This window comes from Oryctolagus cuniculus, chromosome 5 (assembly GCF_051225735.1).
Source record: "Oryctolagus cuniculus isolate XC-2025 breed Fujian yellow rabbit chromosome 5, ASM5122573v1, whole genome shotgun sequence".
NCBI lineage: Eukaryota > Metazoa > Chordata > Mammalia > Lagomorpha > Leporidae > Oryctolagus > Oryctolagus cuniculus.
In genome coordinates, this window is record NC_142871.1 from 36,213,263 (window position 1) to 36,237,966 (window position 24,704).

The 24,704-nt window shown below is 39.5% G+C and overlaps 1 protein-coding gene across 5 annotated transcripts; it reads left to right on the plus strand.

Moving 5' to 3' along the window:
- Positions 1-816: 816 nt before the first annotated feature.
- On the plus strand, positions 817-22,211 carry VNN1 (vanin 1). 5 transcript variants are annotated; one of them, XM_070073553.2, is made up of 8 exons: positions 817-1,049; positions 2,581-2,679; positions 3,147-3,449; positions 8,473-8,665; positions 9,582-9,873; positions 10,963-11,321; positions 17,250-17,420; positions 18,752-22,211. In XM_070073553.2, the coding sequence occupies exons 3-8, from the start codon at positions 3,232-3,234 to the stop codon at positions 18,932-18,934; spliced, it is 1,416 nt and encodes a 471-aa protein (XP_069929654.2). In that variant the 5' UTR covers positions 817-1,049; positions 2,581-2,679; positions 3,147-3,231; the 3' UTR covers positions 18,935-22,211. The 5 variants fall into 5 exon arrangements, 4 of the variants coding, with proteins under 4 accessions (XP_069929654.2, XP_069929653.2, XP_002714789.3 ...); XM_070073552.2 differs by having other exon boundaries at positions 3,290-3,449; XM_002714743.6 differs by lacking the exon at positions 3,147-3,449 and having other exon boundaries at positions 2,581-2,711.
- Positions 22,212-24,704: the final 2,493 nt, after the last annotated feature.

Below are 24,704 nucleotides of genomic sequence, written 5' to 3' on the forward strand. Positions count from 1 at the left end.
GCGTTTTGAAGCCATTAACTTTTGGAATACTTTGTTATGTAGCAATTCAGAATGAATAACCCTTTTGTATTCCTCCTGGTCTTGGTTTCCTCATTTTGAGGAAACTAACAATGAAAACTTGGAGCTCAAATATTTGTATGAAGATAGCAATAATAATTCAAAAAATCTAAAGCTATATATTCTTCAAATTGCATACACTGCTATGTATTGACGTTCTAAGACACAAATTCCAACAATTTGTATATTGAAATCCCGACTGCTAGAAACTCAGAAAGTGACCTTATTTGGAAATACGATTGTGTGATGTCATTTCAGATCTAATCAGTTAAGGAGAGGTCATACTAGAGTATGGTGGGCACTAAATCCAATGACTAGAGATCTTATAAAAGGGAGAAATTTGGACACAGACATGCATATAGGGAGAATGCCATCTGAAGACACACATGGAGAAGACAGCTATCTACAAGCCAAGGGGAGAAGCTGGGAACATGCCACCCCTCACAGTTTTCTGGAACCAACTCTGCTGCTCCCCTCCCCTGAGACTTCTAACTTTTAGAACCACAGACAACATATTTTTGTTGTTTACACCACCAGTTTGTGGCGCTGTGCCAGGCAACCCAAGAAAACAAATAGAAAGAGGCATTTCTTGAGTTCAGTGTCACACATTCTCCCTGTAACACTGGAGGGTCCTTTGTTCAAGAAGCGTATGAAGTCACCAAGTTGCTTTTGCAACTTATTTTTAAGGTACTAAGTTCTGGGAACCACGTGATTTGTTGTGTTTTCTCTCTATAAATATCAGGACAGGCTCTGCTTTTCAGCAGTCATTGGACTTCAGCATGATTACTTCTCAGTTGCTGACTTACGTGGCAATTTTGGTTCTCTGTATCTTAAGAGCCAGCTCCCTGGATACTTTCATTGCAGCTGTTTATGAGCATGCCGTGATATTGCCTAATACCACAGGAACACCCGTGTCTCCTGAAGAGGCACTGGCATTAATGAATCGGAATCTGGATCTTCTGGAAGGAGCAATCACGTCAGCAGCCAAGCAGGTACCATTTCCTCATGTGCTCCCTTCTGTGCCAAAGGGTGGGGTCCCAGGAGACATGCTCATTGTGAGTCAACGATACTTTGGATTGATGCATGTATCAAGATAGATAAGAATTTTTGTTTTATAACTTAGAACCATACTTTCCTCTTAAAAGTTTCAGAGGAAGGACACTATTACCTTTTCCTAATAGTGAGATCAAAGTTAAGAAAATGTTTATAATCTTTAAGAAGTATCAGACTTTTAAGGAACTTGTTGTAAATTCAGAATCTTTGTTCCTCTTTGCCACTGCAGATGGAGATGGAAGACAAAATGGGTCTATCTAATTACTTACTAATATGAATTATATACAGCACAGTTCGTTCTAATTATAGGAGAAGAGTATATCTATTAGTGCATAGTAATCCTTGAATTGAATGAAGTATTGAGTTTAAAGCAAATCATATAGTATAAGAATATAATTTACAAATATGGTTAACCTAAGATATCATAGATCAGTTGTGGACCTGAGACACATGAAATATGCAGAAATCACCAGTACATACATATTTAATATCCATCAATCAACATATTTTCATTTATACTAAAATATAAAAAGTTTCCCAAGGTTCTGATATTCTTTTGCACCCTTAATCCAAGTACTTCCTAAAGGCCACAGCAACTTTCAAGGTGCCTTTCCATCCCAAAGTTGCCCAGGTTAGTGCAGGAAGCACCTGTAAGCCAAGCACTGTGCATGTAACCAGTGTGCAACTCCTTTCCTTCTGAGGAACAGGATTCATGCTTGCAGATCATGTTGTAGGGGACAGCTGGAGCAGAAGAGGAAGTAAACAGAGAAGGTGAATCATCAGTCAGCTCTGACCCTGACAAAATCACACACAGAAACTGGCCAAAGTTTAGGGAGGGGTTTGAAATGGAATGAACTAGGTTTATATTTAACAGCTGCAATGGGAGACAGATCATGAGTAGCTTGGAAAACTTTTAATGTCTGTCAAAAAATGGAAAAGTCACACAGGAACAATAATGAAGAATTGGAAAGCTAAAGTTCTTGGGAAAAGAAAATAAATTATAAATATAAGGAAAGACTAAGATTGGAAGGTTAGAACAAAGCCCCAGTGGTTTTTAGCCACTCATTTACTCTGTGCGTCTTTCAGGCCCTCTCTTGATTGTTTGCCTATTTGTTTGACCGGCGCCATGTCTCACTAGGCTAATCCTCTGCCTGCGGCGCTGGCACCCCGGGTTCTAGTCCCGGTTGGGGCTCTGGTTCTGTCCCACTTGCTCTTCTTCCAGTCCAGCTCTCTGCTGTGGCCTGGGAGGGCAGTGGAGGATGGCCCAAGTTCTTGGGTCCTGCACCTGTATGGGAGACCAGAAAGAAGCACGTGGCTCCTGGCTTCGGATCGGTGCAGCGTGCCGGCCGTGGCGGCCATTAGGGAGGTAAACCAATGGAAGGAAGACCTTTCTCTCTGTCTCTCTCTCTCACTGACTAACTCTGCCTGTCAAAAAAAAAAGTATTTAATTAAGCTACTTTTTTTTAACAGGGTGCACATATTATTGTGACCCCAGAAGATGGTATTTATGGCTGGGATTTCAACAGGGCATCTCTCTACCCATACTTGGAGGATATCCCAGACCCTCAGGTAAACTGGATTCCTTGTAATAATCCTAACAGGTAAGGAAATAAGTTGGTGAAAAATTCAATCACAAACATCAACTTGTATTACTTGGGAACACTTTCTTAATGGTTGTTGCTTAGATCCACTATCAACTCTAAGTTGCAGGCTAGTTTTTTTTTTCCTTCTACTATGAATGTATTTTTTAGGAAAGTGAATGTGAATCATGAAATCACAGAAATCAGTGCTCAAAAGGAACTTTGTAGATACCTTTCGATTGAGAGAAAGAGCTGGAAAGAGGAGAGGTATAACTTGGCTTAGGGTCATAGGAGTAGCTATAGAAAAACAGGACCCTCATCTCTGACTCATTGACAGTCAGCAGAAAAACATTTCCCGGTGTGGGACCGTAATTTGAAAACTGTGTTAATAAATGGTGAAATAGAGACATATATCAGTTTAGGACTAATAATTTTCCTTTCTCATTGTTAACATAGGAGATGAGGTTAACATATTAAACTCCTTAAAGATTAAGTTGATTGGGGCAGCATTGTGATGTAGCAGGTTAAGCCAACACCTGCAATGCTGTCATCCCATATTGACACCAGTTCTTGTCCTGGCTGCTCCACTTCTGATCCAGCTGCCTGCCAATGTGCCTGGAAAGACTACGGAAGATGGCCCAAGTACTTGGGCACCTGCACGCACATGGGAGACCAGGATGAAGTTCCAGACTGCTGGCGTCAGCCTGGCGCAGCCCCAGCTTGTTGCAGCTACTTGGAGACTGAACTAGCAGACCGAAGGTCTTCTTCTCCTTCTCCTCCTCTTCCCCTTCCCCTTTCCCCCTTTTCCTCCTCCTTCTCTCTGCAACTCTGTATTTAAAATAAAATTTAAAAATCTTTAAAAAGTTAAATTGATTGTTAGGAGGTAATATGACCGGGAAGTGAGTGGCGTAAATCAGATCTAGAATGAAGAAATATGAAATGTGATGAAAGTAGCACTAGCCATTCTGATGTAAGCAAACCAATGTTTTATACATTTAAGAGAAGCAGTTAACGCCATTTCTTTCTTTCCCTCTCTCTCTCTTTCTTTCTCTCTCTCTTTCTTTTTCTTCCTTTCTTTCCTTTTTCTTTCTTTTTAAGATTTATTTGAAACTCAGAATTACAGAGAGAAAGAGAGAGACAGTGAGAGAGAATCTTCCATCTGCTGGGTCACTCCCCAAATGACTGCAACAGCTGGAACTAGGCCAGGTTGAAGCCAGGTGCCATGGCTTCTTCTGGGTCTCCCATATGACTGCAGGAGCCCAAGCACTTGGGTAATTCTCTGCTGTTTTCTCAGGTCCATTAGCAGGGAGTTGGATTGGAAATGGAGCACACAGTACTAAAACTGGCTCTCATATGGGTCACTGGCTGTAGCTTAACCTGCTATGGCACAAAGCTGGCCCTAACACACTTCTTTGTTTCACTATGGCTAAGACTATATTGACAATTCCTGTTTTGAAATTGCTCTCTAAACCACACATACTAACTGTTGTAGCTACTAATAGAAACACCTTGATTTTGAAAATGTTCAATATTGCTTACCTTAATAATTCATTTAATTCAAATTTAATTATGTCTTAAGTATTTCTTATTTCACTATCTCCCAAGATGACTCAACCATGTCTAAAATCATGTCTATTATCAGTTCCATTATAAGTGATTTGTTTTAGAACAGCCTTTCCTAGTGCCAAATATCCAAAAACCTCCTCAATATCCCCATTAGGAGGCTCCATTTGTTCCATCTCAAGGATCCTTGTTGGCTGGCACCGCAGCTCACTAGGCTAATCCTCCTCCTTGCGGCGCCGGCACACCGGGTTCTAGTCCCGGTCGGGGCGCCGGATTCTGTCCTGGTTGCCCCTCTTACAGGCCAGCTCTCTGCTGTGGCCAGGGAGTGCAGTGGAGGATGGCCCAAGTGCTTGGGCCCTGCACCCCATGGGAGACCAGGATAAGTACCTGACTCCTGCTATCGGATCAGCGCAGTGCACCGGCTGCAGCGCGCCAGCCGCGGCAGCCATTAGAGGGTGAACCAACGGCAAAGGAAGACTTTTCTCTCTGTCTCTCTCTCTCTCACTGTCCACTCTGCCTGTCAAAAAAAAAATTCCTTGTTGCCCCTTCACATTTTCCATGAACTAATGATAGTTTTCTTCATTTATTTATTTATTTCATTTTTTCCTTCAATCCTTTATTCAAAAGTTTGGGGGGAGGTATCTAATATGTCCATGTACTGTTCTCAGCAACTGAATGAACAAAACACTAAAAAAGCTATGTCCTTCTTGAGTTTATATTTTAGTGTGGAGAGATAGTAGATAACTGGAAAAAAGATAATTACCCAGCTATCTACCTTTATCTGGGTAACTATCATCTGTCTACTTATTTATGATATGAGATGGAGGTAAATTGTAGGTCATGGAGAAAATACCGCAGGAAGGGTTAATACAGTGGCAAGCATGGGGTTGAAATTTTTACCACATCATCAGAGTACTTTAGAGTGATGCTTAAGCAAAGAATTGAAGGAAGGGAGAGTAGGTCATATCAGTATTAAGTATTCCAGGCCAAAGAATTCTAGCCTCCAAGATTCTGTGAGCAGAGTATGTGTCTAGATTGTGAGGAACAACAAAATTGGTGTGGTTGAAATGAAGTGAGTGTTGGGGGGAGAAGAATAGGAGACAGAGGCAGATAGGTAGCAGGAATATTTCATAAGGTTTCATTGGCCTCCGTCTTACCTCCAAGCTTTTTTTGTTCTCCAAATCTTTTAATTGTGGGAAAGCACATACAGCATAGAATTTAGTATCATAGCCATATTTAAGGGTATAGTTTAATGGTATTTATATTATTTAATGGTATATTGTTTTGCAACCACCTTCCATCTCCAGAAACTTCCATCTTACAAAACTCAGACTTCAAATCTAAATAATACTCCCCCATCCCCCCTCCCCATCCTAGTCCCTGGAAACCATATTCTACTTTCTGTCTTTATAAATTTGCTCTATGTACTTCATACAAGTGGAATCAAACAGTATTTCTCTTTTTAATAACTAATTTATCCTAGAATAATGTCCTCAAGTTTTGTTCATATTATAGTATATGTGAGTATCTCCTTCCTTCTAAATGCTAAATAATGTTTCATGTGTGTATATACCACACACTGGCTATCCACTCATTCACAGATGATCATTTGGGTTGTTTCTACTTTTTAGCTATTTTGAGTAGTGCAGTTATGAACATGTGCATAGAGATAGCACTTTGACACCCTGCTTTCAATCTTTTTGTGTATATACCCATACCCAGAAAGGAATTGCTGGATCCTATGGCAGTTCCATTTTTAAATTTTAAAACACAATCAAACTGCTTTGCACAGTAGCTGTACCATTTTATTTCCCACCTACAGTGCACAAGGATTTCAATTTGTCTGCATCCTCGTAAATTCATGTTATTTTCTCATTTTTTTCTATTTTTTATTTATTTGACAGAGTTATAGAAAGTGAGAGAGAGAGAGAGACAGAGAGACAGAGAGAGAGACAGAAAGAAAGGTCTTCCCTCCATTGGTTCACCCCCCAAATGGCCGCTGAAGCCAGGTGCTTCCTCCTGGTCTTCCATGTGGGTGCAGGGGCTCAAGCACTTGGGCCATCCTCCACTGCCCTCTCAGGCCACAGCAGAGAGCTGGACTGGAAAAGGAGCAACCAGGACTAGAACCCAGCACCCATATGGGATGCCTGCACTGCAGGCGGAGGATTAGCCAAGTGAGCCAGAATGCCGGTCCCTGTTTTTTTGTTTTTTTGTTTTTTGTTTTTTTTTTTTTAATAGTAGCCATCCTAATGGGTGTGAAGTGGTATCTCATGGTTTTGATTGCATTTCTCTAATAATTACTCTGCTGAGTATAGTTTCATGTGCTTGTTACTTATTTGTGTATATTGTTTGGAGAAATATGTATTCAAATTTTTGCCCATTTTTGAATCAGATTTCATTTTGTTACCGAGTTCATTGATTCTTTATTCTGCCTGCTCAATCTGTCTTTGAATCTCTCTCATGCACTTTTATTTCAACTATTAGAATTTTGAACTACAGAATTTATTTTCATTTTTGTCTTTATTGATATTTCTTCTCTGTTGATAAATTGCTTTTTAAATTAATTTAACTTTATTTGAAAGAGAGACAGACACATAGACAGAGATAGATAGATAGATAGATAGATAGATAGATAGATATTGTTCATCTGCTGGTTAATGCTTCAAATGCCTGCAAATCACAATAGTTGGAAATGGGCCAGGCTAAAGCCAAGAACTGGAACTCAGTCTGGATCTCCCACATGGGTATCAAGGACCCAAGTATTTAAGTTATCACCTGGTACCTTCAGGTGTGCATTAACGGAAAGCGGCAACTGGGAAACAGAACCAGAACCAGATCTCAGAGGCTCTGATATGGGATATAGTTTTTCCAATTGGCATCTTAACCATTGTGCTAAACACTAATGCCCTCATACATTTTTTAAAAAGGCTTTCTCCACATCTTCCATTATTTCTTTGAGTATCTTTAAGGCAGTTGTTTTAAAGTTTCTGTCTAGTAGATCTGTCATGCAGTTTTTGTCTGGGATGGCTTCTGTTTCTTTTTGAATGGGCTGTACTTTCTCCTTTCTTTGTATGTCTTAATGATTTTTTTCGTTGTTGTTGATAACTGTGCATTTGAATCTTATAATGCATTAACTTCAATAACTGGATTCTCCCCCTTCATTGGGATTTACTTTGTGTGTTCTTCCTTTTTTGATTATTTTTGGCTGTTTCTATGTTGTTATCAGCTTGAGGTGTAAACTTAAAGTCTTCTCAGGTCTTTTCTGAGTCTTTATCCTTTCCTGAACATATGGTGACTTTCTAAATTCCCCTGGATATCTAATTGCTTCTATATGTTTTGGTCTTTAAATGACTGGCTCACAGAAAGGAAAAAAGAAAAAAAATACACTGGCTCTTTCAATCACCTGGAAATCATGGTCAGAGAGGCAGGACTTGTGATAATGGGTGTATGAAGGTGCATATGCAATAAGGGTTGCCTAATTCTGTGTCTGCATGGCCGTGCTCAGAAGCAGCAACCAGTGATCTGTAAACAGAGCCCTGCTACTCAGATGGCAGGGTGCTTACTGTCTTCCCTGCTTCCATATTTGTGGTGGCCTGCACCAGGGCTGTGGAATTGGTAGATAATTTGGAGCTAGGAGCTGAAATGAACTCAAATTAATCACAATTTACCTCCCAAGACTTCCCTTAGAAATTGAAAGCTTTTGAATTGACTCCAATTTTCTAAGTTACTTCAGACAGATTCTGCCCATGCAATTGTTATCCAGGTGGGGAAACAGATTCTTGGTGCTTTATATTTGGCCATCTTCTCAGGATTATCCTAATTCCCAATTTTGGTCCATTTACTAGATTTACTTTTTAATGCTTCTTTTCTGTCAGTCATGGGTCCAGTGACTAGGATATATGGGACCATAATACTTATAGGATGCTACAGACCAAGATGAATATTTATATGAATATACTATATACTTATAGATTATGATAGATACTATAAAAATATATGGCCTGGAATATTACCCGAAAGTAGTTTCTGACAACCAAAAAGCATGGACTTCCTCTCAATTCTCTTATTCCTGTCCTTATCCTTCTCTACTACCTTCTGTTATTTAGAATTTATTTTTATATATATATCGAATAACATATTCAAGTGATGATCCTGAATTTTGTTAAAAGCTAAGTTTGAGTTAAATTTTTTGTTTCATTTTTAAATGAATATGAACCAGATTTGGCCAAACTCCAGTACAAGAAAGACTCAGCTGCCTGGCCAAGGACAACTCTATCTATGTCGTCGCAAATATTGGAGACAAGAAGCTTTGCAATGCCAGTGACCCCCAGTGTCCTCCTGATGGCTGGTACCAATATAACACAGATGTGGTGTTTGATTCTCAGGGGAAACTAGTAGCGCGCTACCACAAGGTAAAATTAACTTGCAAGTAATTCAGCTACCGAATGTTTATGAAATAAAGTGGGCAAGTGGGAAAAATATTATTATTGTTACTACTAATAAGCGTACTTTAGAAGCAGAGCAGTTACAAAGTACAGAAAGCAATGATTAGGTGTGAAAAATAACTACAGATTCCCAAGGACTTCCTTCTGTGTTTAGACATAGGAGTGTGTTGCTTAGAGTATATGAGAATCAACAGGAACTACCTGCATTGAAATTTAATGTCATCTAGTGGAATCTATCATTTATCTTTTAAAAACAAAATTAAGTTTAATTATTTGAGAGAGAGAGAGAGATAGAGGGAAAGAGAGAGAGCAAGCTCCCATCTTCCCATCTGATAGTTTACTTCCCCAAAGCCTGAAATGGCCAGTGTTGGGCCAAGGTAGAAGCCAAAAGCTAAGACCCAATCCAGGTCTCCCACATAGGTGGCAGGAATCCATCTACTTGACCCATTTCTGCTACCTCTTGAGGTCTATAGTAGCAGGAAGCTGGAGTCTGGAGCCAGATGCCTACCCCAACTTTGTTCTTTTAAAGACATGACTTAATTATGGGTAAAGGACTAAAGTGAAATTCTCCTTACTGATAGAACTGGTCATGAGAAGAAAGGAGAAAACAAAGTTCTTTGCCCACAGACAGCAGTTAAACGTGTTATTGGCAAATAGTTGTCTATTTCACTCATATGCCTTGTAAAAATATGGAAATTCAACCAAAAGTTCCTTGGAGTAAGTTGGAGTAGCCTCCAACTCCTTAATGCACTGCTCTATCCCTGTGAAACAGGGATCAAGATGAAATTTGAACTGTCAAACAGATGTGAGCTTGCACTGTTCAGACATAGTGATGTCCAGGCTTGCTAAAAGACCTTCTTTCTTCATGTTCTGTACATTGCAGCAAAACCTTTTTATGGGCGAAGAACAGTTCAATGTTCCAAAGGAGCCTGAGGTTGTGACCTTTGACACCACTTTTGGAAAGTTTGGCATTTTCACGTGCTTTGATATACTCTTCCATGATCCTGCTGTTACCCTGGTGAAAGATCATCATGTGGACACCATACTCTTCCCAACAGCGTGGATGAATGTTTTACCACATTTATCAGCTATTGAATTCCATTCAGCTTGGGCTATGGGCATGGGAGTCAATTTTCTTGCAGCCAATACACATTGTCCTTCAAAGAAAATGACAGGTAAGGTATGATCTTTAAGATTTATAGGTTTGATGTAGTCAGAAAAAAGAAAACAAAAAAATTGTTGTTAATTAACATGTAATCTGTAACAGAACATTTTACAACTCTTATTTACTGTATATCTATCTGGTGATGTGCTATGGAATCAATTTCAATCCAAACAGTTTTGCAGATTTATTTATTCAAACTGAATGTTTCCTCTGCCTTACCCTCCTCCCAAATTTACCAATTCATATAGTGAAATTTTCTTTTTTGGGTTCTTTTTGTTAAGATTTATTTACTTATTTACTTGAAAGGCAGGGTTACAGAGAGAGAAGGGGCATCACAGGGAGACAGAGATCTTATATCAGCTGTTTCACTCTCCAAATGGCCACAATGCCCAGGGCTGGGTCAGATTGAAGCCAGGAGGCTGAAACTTCATCTTGGTCTCCCACATTGATGGCAGGGGCCCAAATCCTTGGACCATCTTCCTCTCCTTTCTTGTATGCATTAGCTTGGAGCTGGATCAGAGGAGCAGTCAGGATGCCAGTGTTGCAGACAGTGCCTTAACCCACTGTAGCACAATACGGGACCCCTGTCTTGGCCTCTTCTTTTCCCCTTTTAAAGATTTATTTATTTATTTGAAAAGCAGACTTATAGAGAGAGGAAGAGAGAGAGAGGGAGAGATCTTCCATTGCTGGTTCAGCCCCCAAATGGCTGCAATGGCCAGGGCTGGGCCAGTATGAAGCCAGGAGCCAGAAGCTTCATCTGGGACTCCCACACAGGAAGCAGGAGCCATCTTCTACTGCTTTCCCAAGCATCAGCAGGGAGCTGGATCAGAATTGGAGCAGCTGGGAATTGAACAGAACCCATATTTGATGCTGGTGTCACAGGTGGTGGCCCAATCCACTGTGCCACAACACTGTTTCCTTTTTTGGCTTCTTGATGTCATATTTTATTGGGTTCCCCCTCACCTCTTTGTCCTTATCCACAAATTTTACTAAATTAAATATAAAGCTTAAAGGGAATCAAATGCTAATATGGATTTAAAATAATAAGCAAGGAGTCCCTTTTCACCTTCCTATTTCCTTTTTCTGATGGCATTTCCAGGAAGTGGCATATATGCACCTGATTCTCCCAGAGCATTTCATTATGACATGAAGACAGAGGAGGGAAAACTCCTCCTTGCACAACTGGATTCTCACCCACACCACACAGTAGTGAATTGGGCTTCTTATGCCAGCAGCATAGAACCACTTTCAAAGGGAAACCAGGAATTTAAGGGCACTGTCTTCTTTGATGAATTCACTTTCGTGGGGCTCACAGAAGCCACAGGAAATTACACAGTGTGTCAGAAAGATCTCTGCTGTCACCTAAGCTACAAGATGTCTGAGAAGAGATCAGATGAAGTTTATGCCCTAGGGGCATTTGATGGACTGCATACTGTTGAAGGGCGCTATTATCTACAGGTAATATGTTGGTGTCAGTTTCCAGTTTAAATATGATCAAGTTTGACTTCGGATAAACAATAAATGATTTTTAAGTTACAAGGATGTCCCATTTTGGGGAATATATGTATACTTAAAAAGTTTATTTGAAATGTAAATATGTCTGGTAGACTGTACTTTTATTTGGTAAATTTTGTAATCTTAGATATCAGTCTAACTTTAATTTTGTTTTCAGTACCTGTATTTAAAATTATTCAAATTACAAGTTGAGCTAGTTTCCCTCTATTTGCATTAATATCTGTCTCGCGTTATACAGAGCTTGACACTAAGCATGTACTGAAGAATGATGGCATTGACCTTTGGAATTGTCCAGTAAAATGGGTTATGGCTACAAAGATTAGATATCTCATAGTCATCGAAATAAAAAAGGAGTTACTACAGCATGCTGAGATGGAACTCTTAAGAACAAGTGGCACCATGTACCTCTCATTCTACTGTTCTCTACCTTGGTCTGGCACTCATTCTATCTTACTCTGTTTGTTGCAATACTCTCCTGATAGGCTTTCCTTTTGATAGTCACAACTCCATCTAGTCCATTCCCTCCTCTATAATTTAAAAAATCCACACCCCCCCCAAAAAAAGCTATTTATGATTAAATCAATATCTTGCTTAAAATTCCTCACTGACTACTAACAAATCAAATTCGGAATATAAAAGATTGCTCCACCCCTACTCTCTGTCCTCTTTTCTCACTTCTGTTTACTTGTCCTAAGTTTTTGCAATACTGAGACACTTTCCTCCTGCAATTCACTAACATCTGCAGAACTTCTGGAAGTTTGTGTAGGCTGTTTCCTTTTTCTATGGGGGATCACCACCCACTCACCTTTCATAACACTGTGCAGCCTTTCACCAGAAGAGCTGCCCAGATACTTCCCACATAACACCTTCCACCTCTTCAGCTTCATTAAGTATCTCTTTTATGTGTCCTCATAACATCCAATGCTTACTTTATCAAAGATACATCATGTAGTGTTAATCATACATATATTTTTGAGACTGGGAACTCTCTGAGTGCAGGGACAATACCCACTATGTAAAATTTTGTTTGCTTTTGATAAATGCTGTACTAATGGTTGTTCATTTTAACAAGCAATTGTTGAGCACCTAAAATGTGCTGGGCGTATATTACAGTGATAATTATATGATGGCAAATAAATATAGACCCTCTTCTTGAGGAATTTATTATTTAGTAAAGGTGAAAGACATTTGAACAGATAGCTTCAGTATAGGTTGGCATGTGATAGAATGTAGAATACATGTTTTGCTATAGGAGTACAAAGGTGCTGGATGTAGCCTAATTTTCATTTCCAGGGAAGTTTCTAGAAACACAATGTATAAATTGATGCTATTCTCCAGGTGAAAATAAGTGGGAGGAATACCAGGTAGAGCGGAGAGCATGAGCAAGGGTGTGGGTGTGGAAGAGCAGAGTATGCAAGGAAGAACAAGTTCGATATTAAGGTATAACATGAGGTGCAAGGATAAGGCTAGAAGCAGCACAACATTCTGCAGGATCTTACTGGACATGCTTAAGATTGAGACTTTCTTGTTCAGTGATGGTCAGCTGTTGGAAGATTTTTCAGCAAGGAAATGATATGGTCAGATCTTTTTCAAATAGATCATTTCAGTTATGCTGTAGGTTATGTAATTAAGTTAAAAATGACTAAGATTATTGTAATAGTCCTATTAGGATCTGGACAAAAATTATCTAAGTAGGGATAATAGTAGAGCACAAAGTCAAGAAACATTTACGAAATTAAATTAAAGGTTCATTTGTTATGTAAAAGGAAAGTGGAAGGAAGAGTCTAGAATATACCAGCTTTCTGGCAGGAGCAGCTGAGTGAATGAGATCTCTCTGGCACATGAAGATAAAGGAAGAGGAGCTTATTGGGTGGCAGTTGGATTCCAGTTTTATAAAGACAATAATGCACATCACCTAATATTACCATCAGAGTCTGCAGCAACACCCAGTATCAGACATGTTAATACTGTACATCTATTGGAAAACATGGGAATATTTACCATAAGCAATTCACATAGATATGTTATGAATTATGTTAGTTCAAGTTAGGTTTTAATGTGAAATGAGTTATAAAATTCCTTTTGTTCTAAAAATTATTTATTTACTTATTTATCATCATTTTTTATTTTAAAGAGAGGGAGAGAGAGAGAGAGATCTTCTATCTATCATTTCATTTCCCAAATGACTGCAACAGCCAGGGCTGGGCCATGCTGAAGCCAGGAGCCCAGAACTCAGTTTGAGTCTCCCACATGGGTTGCAAGAACTCAAGTACTTGGGTCATTACCTACTGCCTTCTAGAATGTCTGTCAGAAGAAAGCCAGATGGGAAGCAGAGCAGGTGTCAAACCAGGCACTTAGGTAAAGTATGTGGGTGTCCCAAATGACTTCTTCTTCTTCTTCTTCTTCTTTTTTTTTTTTTTTTTTTTTACAAAGGGGAAAAAAAGGCCTTTATTCAAAGAAATTCAACATACATCCAAAGCTTCTAAATTAACACAGTAAAAGAATGGACAGATTTACTTCTTAGGATTGCCAAATTTCCAAATGATTTCTTAACTGTTGAGCTGAATGCTCCCCACCTAGGGCTTTACTTTCTGAGAAATACACTCTACTTCATCTTCCAAATCTTGCACTGAATCTTTTATTTTTGTGAACATGTTTTTAATTTTCAACAGCTCTTTTTTATTTCTGAGTTTTTCATTTTTTTTTTTAAAATGTTTGTTGTTGATTTCATGGATGCAGTGTTTTCTCCTATCTCTCTGAAGTTATTTAAAAATTATTTTTTAAAAGATTTATTTGAAAGTCAGAGTTACAGAGAGAGAGAGAGAGAGAGGAAAGAAGAAACAGAGAGAGAGAGAGAGGAAAGAAGAAACAGAGAGAGAGAGAGATCTCATCCATTGGTTCACTCCCTAGATGACCACAACTGCTAGGATGGGCCAGGCTTAAGCCAAGAGTCAGGAGCTTCTTCCAGATCTCCCACATGGATGCAGGCACCCAAGCATGTGGTCCATGTTCCACTGGTTTCTCAGGCAGATTAGCAAGGAGCAGGATTGGAAGTAGAGCTTCTGGTACTGTAGCCTGCCAATGTTGTGGGCAGTGGCTTTACCCACTACACCACAGCACCTGCCCCAAGAAAAGACATCTTGATTTTTCTTCTGCCTGAAAAGTTAGTTTCCTCAAGTTGCAGTTATCTGGTTGTTTTGCCCATTGTTTGGCATTACAGATTTTCCTACCATTGTTGTAATCTGGAGATTGTACCAGAAACTGATTGAAAGTTTTGAGTATGTGGATGGCACTTGCCGATTTGAAGCTTTAGTAGGGTTATCTAGATAGACCTGTTATTAGGGAGACCTCCAAAATAAGTATCTTCAGAGACCTGCTCTTGGGATGGTCAGGTTTCAAGATTCTTCTAAATTTCTTCCTTCCTTCGTTCGTTCCTTCCCTCCTTTAAGGTTTACTTTTTTTTTTTTTTGTTAATGAATTACAGTGGAAGAGGGAGAGGGAGAAAGTGGGAGAGGGAGAGAGAGAGAGAGAGAAAGAGAGAAACTTTCATCCATGGGTTCACTGCCCAGATGGTTGCAACAGCCAGCACTGGGGTAGGCTGAAGCCAGGAGCCAAGAGCTTCTTCTTCTAGGTCTTCTACCTAGGGGCAGGGGCCCAAGCACTGGGACTATCCTCCATTACTTTCCCAGGTCCAGTTGCAGGGAGCCAGATTGGAAGTGGAGCAGAGGCGGGACAAGAACCAGTGCCAGTGTGAGATTCTGGTGTCGCAGGTGGTGGCTTTACCTGCTACAACACAATGCTGACCCCATTTAATTTCCTTCGTGAATAGAATTGCCTAATTTATAGAAGAAAAATACAGAATCCCCAGGTAAATTTGAGGTTCAGATAAACAACAACAAAAAATTTAGAGTACATTTCCTTCAATATTTGCGATACTTAATACTAAAAAGTCATTGTTATTTATCTTAACTTCAAATTTAACTGGGACTCCTGTCCTGTATTTTATTTGTCCCAACAATTCCTGAAAGATAAATCTCTTGCTGATAATATTTAGGAGCGAACTTGGGAAAATGGCCTTTCATGGTATAGGGGAGCTGATGGTGGGAGTTGTTTTCAACATTCAATACAATTTATTCATGTAATCCTCTTTACCAGAGTCTATAAAATCTCCATCCATACCCTTTCTGGGAAAAAATTCTCAGTCTCTTACTATAATAGGGAATGGGGAAGTTGTCCATTTGTATTAGACACTATGTATTTAAGGCATCCTTCACAATTTTACACTGATTTTCCTAATTTTAACCACTGCATCTTTACTCCCAGCTCTGAGGAACCTGGTGGTAGTGATGGAGTATTGTGAGTATTCCGCAGTGTATATGCTTGGATATGGCTTGCTCCACTGCCAATTTAGGCTGTAGGTCTACTAAATCAGTTACCACATACTGTTGCAACACTTGAGTCTCTTTATTTGGGCTGTTGTCTATCCTGCTCTCTTCTGCTTGTGGGATCTTTAAAAAAATTGTATTAGTTTCTGTAAGATTTCAAGGGAACTAAATACAAACATATTCATTCTACCTTTACCTTAAACACACACGCTCCAAAGTGCTGGCTTTTCACCAGCAAAAGTTGAAGCATGGAGACAAGTTAAAGATTCACTCTTTAGGCCGGCGCCATGGCTCAACAGACTCATCCTCCATCTGTGGCGCCGGCACCCCGGGGTTCTAGTCCCGGTCGGGGCGCCGGATTCCGTCCCGGTTGTTCCTCTTCCAGGCCAGCTCTCTGCTGTGGCCCGGGAGTGCAGTGGAGGATGGCTCAAGGCCTTGGGCCCTGCACCCGCATGGGAGACCAGGAGAAGCACCTGGCTCCTGGCTTTGGAAGAGCTCGGTGCGCCAGCTGCAGTGTGCCCACCGCAGCGGCCATTGTGGGGTGAATCAACAGAAAAAGAAGACCTTTCTCTCTGTCTCTCTCTCTCTCACTGTCCACTCTGCCTGTCCAAAAAAAAAAAAAAAAAAAAAAAAAAGATTCATGCTTTAGTCAGGCAAGAATGAGGGTGGCTTGTACTATGTGTACACATGAAGCTAAATGAACATGGGTTTCCCTTTTGGGAACCTTCAATTTGCATGGTTAGATGACTCATACTTAGATGTGAAGTTCAAACAGTTCCGTACTATAGTGGAAGAAAAACTTAATGGAGAACTGGTTCAGTCCTTGCACAAATATGAAATATGTGACTTTACCAGATCACCAGGATGATCTCTGGGTCAACTCTAATGTTCATTACTACCCTGAAGTTCTTATATTTTGTGAGATAAGCAATAATACAGATTTCACTAGTGTCTAAATTAAACTTTCTTTTAAATGAACACTTTTGATAGTTAAAACATCTAATGTGAGAACCAGAACTATATGGTTTTTCATGGCTAGAAGTCAAGTGTCTCATGATCTCTTTATGTGGTTAATCTGTTTGACATGAATTGCAGAAGCACTGGAGTCTGAAATTCTTTATTTCAATAACTAGTTGCATTTGTTATTCTGAATGAACTGGATGAATTTAATGAGAAAATACAGTATTTTGCCAAATGGAAGGGTATGGGAGTTTTTCAAGTCAGAAGAATTGTATTTCAATTGATTTTCTTGTGACTTTCTTGTTTTTAAAAGCAGCTTATATTTTATTTAATTAACCTTATTTTATATTGTTAAATTATTTCCCAGTTTCATTGAGGTGTAATTAAAATTTAAAAAGTGTATATTTATGGTATCAACATGATGCTTTGTTATATGTATACAATGTATACTGAGAATGATGAAATCAAGCTAATGAAGATACCCATTGTGACTTTCTTGTGACTTATTGGCTTGCATTGTCCTTAGATCTGTACCCTTCTGAAGTGTAGAACCACTGGCTTAAACACTTGTGGGCACTCAGTTGAAACAGCTTCTACTACGTTTGAGATGTTCTCCCTCAGTGGTACTTTTGGAACCCAGTATGTCTTCCCTGAGGTATTGCTGAGTGACACTAAGCTTGCACCTGAAGAATTCCAGGTAAGAATCTTTGCCTAATACTAACAATTAATTTCATGTAAGAGGAAACTTATTTTTAATATCAAAATCTATTCACGTGCTTACAAATATTATAAAAAATCTCCATTTGGAAAGGGTAAGATTATCCTTAGGTGTGTGAGGATATTGAGCAAACTGAATTTCTTAGCCTAATAATGAATGTGATTAAGAAATTACTTAATTAAGAATTAAGAAATGAGCCTCATTTGCAAGGAGGCTGGACTACTTAAGATCTGTTAAGTAGGAAGAAGATTCAACAAGAATAGTTTCAGGACCAGTCCCACCAGAAGTCCCATAGGATTACTGGGGAATAAGGAAGTTGAAAGAAATCACTCTTACTGTGTGGGTCAAGACTCAGTGTGGGCCGGCGCCATGGCTCAATAGGCTAATCCTCCACTAGCGGCGTCGGCACACCGGGTTCTAGTCCCGGGCGGAGCGCCGGATTCTGTCCCGGTTGCCCCTCTTCCAGGCCAGCTCTCTGCTGTGGCCAAAGAGTGCAGTGGAGGATGGCCCAAGTGCACCCCATGGGAGACCAGGAGAAGCACCTGGCTCCTGCCTTTGGATCAGCGCTGTGTGCCGGCCGCAGCGCGCCAGTCGTGGCGGCCATTGGAGGGTGAACCAACGGCAAAAAGGAAGACCTTTCTCTCTATCTCTCTCTCTCTCACTATCCACTCTGCCTGTCAAAAAAAAAAAAAAAGGGGGGGGGGGGACTCAATGTGACCGCAGCAGAAAGCTGAAGGACAGAGAGCACAATAGGGTTTGGTGTTGGCAAGGAAGCAAAAACTTTAAACCCAAAAACAACTCCTTGGAGCCTATGTGTCTGCTCGGTGACATTCTCCCATTGACTTTGCCTCCAGGGTTTACTCCTGTGCCCCTTTCCTGGTTTGAAGAACTGCTGGGTGAGGGAGAACAATGGGACTGTTGGGAGATTGTGGTGGGTGTGTGATGGGGGGTGGTAGATACGCAGTTCAACCTCCCCTTATTCAATAATGTCTGATTATTTAAGGGCATCTTTATACTGCCTGAGAGGACTAGATTTCTTTTTTATATGCTATCAATTCCATTGTTTTATGTTTATTAACTCATGGAATGCTTCCTTGAGTAAATAGAGCATTTGATATCGATTATAGGCACTTCAGGAATAAATCAATCAGTATAAGTTCCACAGCTCCAATTTTTTAAATATCTTTGACAGAATAGAATTTGAACAGTATTTTTATTGTTTATCCATCCAGTGATGCTGGATTTCATAAGTATGATGAGATTATGTGTCTTAAAGTTAAAACCTGTCTACTTTTCTGTGTTCTAACTAGGTGTCTAGTGATGGACGCCTGATGAGCCTGAAGCCAACATCTGGACCTGTCTTAACAGTAACTCTGTTTGGAAGGTTGTATGAGAAGGATCAGGCATCAGATGCTTCCTCAGATCTCACAGCACAAGCCCTGGGAATCATTTTAACAGTTGTAATAAATATTGTGTGCTCTTTATTTTGGTAGGATAATTATATATTTCATCTCTTTTATTTGGGATAATTTAAAAATATGGTGAATGAGAAAAGGATTGTCTTGGATTTTGCAAATAGTAGTTTGTGGTATTTTTAAATTACAAATATACATTTGTCTTTGTTTAGAAGAACACGTATCAATATATATGTTAATTTGCAAAAACTATTTGAGCTTTGTTCTTTCCTGAAATTGGGTTGTTTGTATCAAATTGGACTCACAAATGCTTTCTGCAGAAGAAATAAAAATTACATCAAATTTCTTCTAAAATACACTTAAGTTTGAAATCTTTTTTCCAAAGATTTATTTATTTATTTGAAAGAGTTACAGAGAGAGAGAAGAAGAGGCAAAGAGCGAGAGAGATCTTCCATCCTCTGGTTCACTTCCCAAATGACCACAATGACTAGAGCTGTGCCGATCTGAAGCCAGGAGCCAGGAGCTTCTTCTGGGTCTGAGCTTCTTCTAGGTCTCCCAACCGGGGGGCAGGGGCCCAAGGGCTTGGGCCATCTTCTACTGCTTTCCTAGGCCATAGCAGAGAGCTAAATCATAAGTGGAGCAGTCTGGACTGGAACCAGCACCCATATAGGATGCTGGCACTTCAGGTGGCAGCTTTACTCGCTACACCACAGCGTCAGCCTCCCAAGTCTGTAATATTTACCACTTTTATTAAAACACACATCTCTTATTCCATTATGCTTAAATTTTCTAAAGAGTTTTATTTGTTTTCTGTGCTTAGTTACTTACCTATATAATACATTTCAATTCTCCTGTGGGCTGAATAGTGTCTCCCAAAATTTATGTTTTAAAGTCACCACCTCCAGAGGTAATTAAATTGAAATGAGGTGTACTCTAATCTAGTTGTTATTATAAGAAGAGATTAGGATATAGGAAATAGACTTGCTCAGAGAGGAGAGCATGTGCAGTCACAGAAAAGGAAAACCATCCTCAAGTCCTATAGAGGGGCCCTCAGAAGAAACCAACCCTGCTGACAACTTGACCTTGGACTTCCAGCCTCCAGGATCATTAGATAATAAAACCTCCGTGTTTAAGACATTCAGACTGGAGGATATTCATACAAATCACAATTCTCTCTTCCCTGTCCCCAGCACCATTTTCCAGCATAACCAGAAGCCTGAGTCAAAATGGGTCATTTACTAAGAATATCCAACTGGTCTGGGTTCCCAATACTCTAACAGACATCCTTACAGAAGGATTGCTGATAGCTTGATAGTGAAACCACCATACTACAATATCCTCTGCAATTAGGATATCACAAAGTTATATTTATAAAGTTATATGTTTATCTGACATTAAATATTATTTTCAGAAATAGCAGAAGTAGTTGACATTTGATGATTTAGTGAAACAGAGAACATAGCTTTTGTTAGGAAGAGACAAAGAAAGAGCTTTCATTGTTAGTTCACTCCTCAAATGCCCAACAGTGGCCAGTGGGCTGAAGCTGGGAGCCAGAAACTCAATCAGGTCTACTATGTTGGTGGCAGGAACCCAATTACTTACGACACCACCACTGGGGTGTGGTGCAGCAGGTCAAAGCTCTGGCCTGAAGTGCTGGCATCCAATAAGGGCACTGGTTCTAGTCCCAGCTGCTCCTCTTCCAATCCAGTTCTCTGCTATGGCCTAGGAAAGCAGTAGAAGATGGCCCAAGTCCTTGGGTCCCTGCACCCATGTGAGAGACCCGAAAGAAGCTCCTGGCTCCTGGTTTTGGATTGGTGCTGCTCTGGCTATTGCACCATTTGGGGAGTGAACCAGCGGATGGATGACCTCCCTCTCTCTCTCTCTCTCTCCCTCTCTCTATGTCTCTACCTGTCTCTGTAACTCTGTCTTTCAAATAAATAAAAATAAATCTTGAAGAAAACATCACCATTGTCTCCTAGCATATGCATTAGCAGGAATCTGTAGTCAGAAACCAGAGTTAAGAATTGAACCCAGGCACTTCAGTATGGATATAGACATTGTAAATCCTAGGCCAATTCAAAATAATTCTCAATTGATGAATTATCAATACATCATTAACATGAACTTCATACTATACCAGACATGGTCTTCTGCAAAGGGCAGAAGGTTACCAGAAGCAGTGACCCACACCAGCAATACATCATCTTGAAAGAAACATTTTTTTTTTGTAACAGCTACTTTTCCTGGAAAATATTTAAATACCATTTTATGCTTTTGGTGAAATTAAGCAATTTTTTAAAAAGATCTAAGTAAAAACAAGAAATCTCATCATGTATTTAGGAATAGGAATCCCAGAGGAAGATCTCAATATTGTGATATAGTTTTAATTTAAAGTAGAAAATATGCTGGTATGTCAGTGACAGTCTTGAAATATTGAAGATGGAAAAATGCTGCATGCTTCTCTTCTGTTCAGCACTGACAATGGTATTAATTATCCATGTGGTATAACAAATAATCCCCAAATTAATATCTTAACACAACAAACATTTATTAGAGAGTTTCTGAGGGTCAGGATCTCAGGGTGGCTTAGTCGGATCATTATGGTTCAGGATCACTCTTCAAGCTGTAGTTAAGCAGTCACCGGGGTTGCAGTTACCTCAAGGCTCTGATGCAGCTGGGCATCTGCTTCTGAGCACATGCACATAGCTGTTGATAGGACTCTTTTCCTTGCTGGAAGTTGGCTGATGGCTTCTGTCCTCACCATGTGGGGTTTTCTAAAGGGTGCTATAAAGTTTTCACAAAATGGTAACTGGCTTATTCCAGAGTGATGGTATTGAGAAAGAGAGAGAGAGAGAAATAACCTAAAACAGAAGCTGCAATCTTTTAGAACCTAATCCTAGGAGTGACGTCACTTCTGCCACATGCTGTAGGTCACACAGGCTCAGCGTGGTACAAAACCAGAGAGAATCACACAAAGTTGAAAAATCAGGGATGGGAATCACTGGGGACCATCTTGGGTGCTGGCTATAATGGTGAACAGAAGAATTTGTATTGACTCATGTATTTATCTGCTTTATAATGTCAAAGCATTGAATTGTTTTTCCTTTTCACTACATGTAATATGAGTATTTCAAATATTTGTGGAAAAATGGGGTGAAAAGATAAGTTTACATTGGTGCAAGAATTTCAGAATCTATGCATAGCTTTTGCATTATACTCACTTTCATAAACTTTTTGAAGACCCATTCATGTATCTCAAAAATACAATTCCAACATTTGTGTCTGAAAAGTACTATATCAATAACTTTTTTGTAATGACTTTTATAATTAAATTAAATTAAATATTTTAATATTGCTCTTTTGCCATGTAATAAAATTTAAGTTCCAGAATAACTAATTAATAAAGTGACACCACTAGGGAATAAGATCTTAAAAACATCGCGATATTTAATTAATAGACTATTACAAGGATTTTTCCTAGTAAAATATAAAACTTTATATTACAGAAGTAAAAAAAATTTACTACTGAAATGTCTATTTCTTAATATAAAAAAGGAATATTAAAAATGACAACTAGAAAGTCATGCTGCTGTGAAAAACTGTTCTGAAACACATCACTTGACTAACGACTGATCCATCATGCCTCAGATTCTCTCTGTTTCTCTCTCCTGTGGATGTTCTGGGCATGTTCCAGTGTATCACTTTAATTTTTGTTTTTAGAAAAACAGGAAATTCTTAGTCAAGGAAAATATTCTACAACTAGTTAGAGATCATTCTATATATTTAAGTACAGAAAGTGCAAAACCCAAATCCATGTTCAAAAAATATTCTAATCCTCCGCCTACAGCGCCGGCACCCCGGGTTCTAGTCCCAGTCGGGGCAACAGATTCTGTCCCAGTTGCTCCTTTTCCAGTCCAGCTCTCTGCTGTGGCCTGGGAGTGCAGTGGAGGGTGGCCCAAGTCCTTGGGCCCTGCACCCACATGGGAGACCAGGAGAAGCACCTGGCTCCTGGCTTCGGATCAGCGCGGTGCGCCGGCCTCAGCGGCCATTGAGGGCTGAACCAAGGGAAAAGGAAGACCTTTCTCTCTGTCTCTCTCTCTCTCTCACTGTCCACTCTGCCTGTCAAAAAAAATATTCTTACCTATCTGGGATTGGTATAATAAAATGAAATCTAGTAGATTAAAATACTAAATAAATATGGGACCTTGTAAATGTAAATAGCATGTGAAATATGGACACAATTATCACCAAAAGTAAAATTGGGATTAGCTTAAATTAATAGTGTTTTAGTGAGGTGTTGTTATTGTGTATTACATTTGTCACAGTAATTTATAGGTTAGATATAAACAAAAACTTGTACTCTTGAAAACTGAGATCTACTATTTTACCTAAGTTCTTAGTGAATCCCAGGAAATAGATATGGAAAAGTAAATAAGGTTTAACATGACTCAGGGCCAAAAGGGAAACAGTGAAGAGACTGGAGGTAGGAAAATCCGTGAGAATTCTCCATAATCCAATAGAAACAGGGCACTTAAAAAATAAAACTGAAAGGCAAAGTTTCTTAAAATGGCAATAAAGAGGAACACAGCCCATTCAGACACAATTAAATAAAACTTAAACGAAAGGTTCGTTTAAAAGTGTTGCTTTCAGACAGGAAACAAATCATGGATCTCTTCAAAATACCATTCTACAAGGAGATACACCTGGCTTATGGGCAGAGGGCTGAATTCTGCTATGTGAATAAAGCCCAGATGGCAACTTCCTTTTCCTCCAGCCTTCTGGCATCTTGTTCTTTTTACTAATAGCTCAGTATCTTTCAAATTGCAGTGGACTTTGGGAGCTTTCCTAATCTCTGATTGTGATTTCAGTACCACCTTAGAGATCATGGATTTGTTAGGGTCAAACACTTCCTGAGCATGGATGTTAGCAAGAGCAAAATATCTGACTCCTATCTCACAGGGACCTGAATGGTATCGGGGTAAATGGACCCCATGTCTGGTGGTTTGCTGACAATAGCTGACCTAGTCTGCTAGGGCTCTACATGCACTTCTTTTTTTTTTTTTTTTAACTTTTATTTAGTAAATATAAATTTCCAAAGTACAGTTTATGGATTACAATGGATTTTCCTCCCCCATAACTTCCCTCCCACCCGCAACCCTCCCATCTCCCATTCCCTCTCCCATTCCATTCACATCAAGATTCATTTTCAATTATCTTTATATACAGAAGATCAATTTAGTATATGTTAAGTAAAGATTTCATCAGTTTGCCCCCACACAGATCACAAAGCGCAAAATACTGTTTGAGCACTAGTCATAACATTAATTCACTACATGCACTTCTGATAGGAAGCTGGGGTAGCTGGAAGAGGAGTAGAAACTGAATGCTAGGACCAGGATAGAGGGAACAGCCGAGCCTCAGCCTGCAGCTTAGGAATGTGGAGACCGGGCTCATGATGACACAGTTCACACATCTACTGCCATAAGGAACAATGAAGGATTATGGGACTCTGATGCTCTTCATTCATATTTTTGTCCTTTTCTTTATAATTTACTAAGTGCATCTTTGTGATGATGGAAGAACATCAAAAGTTTTCCAACAGAGACATAAGAAGCCAGTGGAGTTGAGAAGATGGATAAATGTGGGTTTTCCGATCGGGACATTTTCTTCATCTCAATTCAGTCCATTTTTTCCTTAGCAAATCCCCAAGTTCACCAAATGTTGCTTTGGTCTTTTCCTCCTTTGTTTGCTGAAAGTATTCATTTTCAAGTTGGTGGAGAAAATACGGGAGGGGAAACGTTTCTCATATTTCTGTAGATACACCTATATAAGAATTTTTTGAAAAAAA

Coding starts and splice junctions, on each gene's coding strand:
- VNN1 (XM_002714743.6), top strand. CDS start 837: ATGATTACTTCTCAGTTGCTGACTTACGTGGCAATTTTGGTTCTCTGT. Junction 8,666..9,581: donor TAGTAGCGCGCTACCACAAG/GTAAAATTAACT, acceptor TGTACATTGCAG/CAAAACCTTTTTATGGGCGA. Junction 17,421..18,751: donor TTGCACCTGAAGAATTCCAG/GTAAGAATCTTT, acceptor TGTTCTAACTAG/GTGTCTAGTGATGGACGCCT.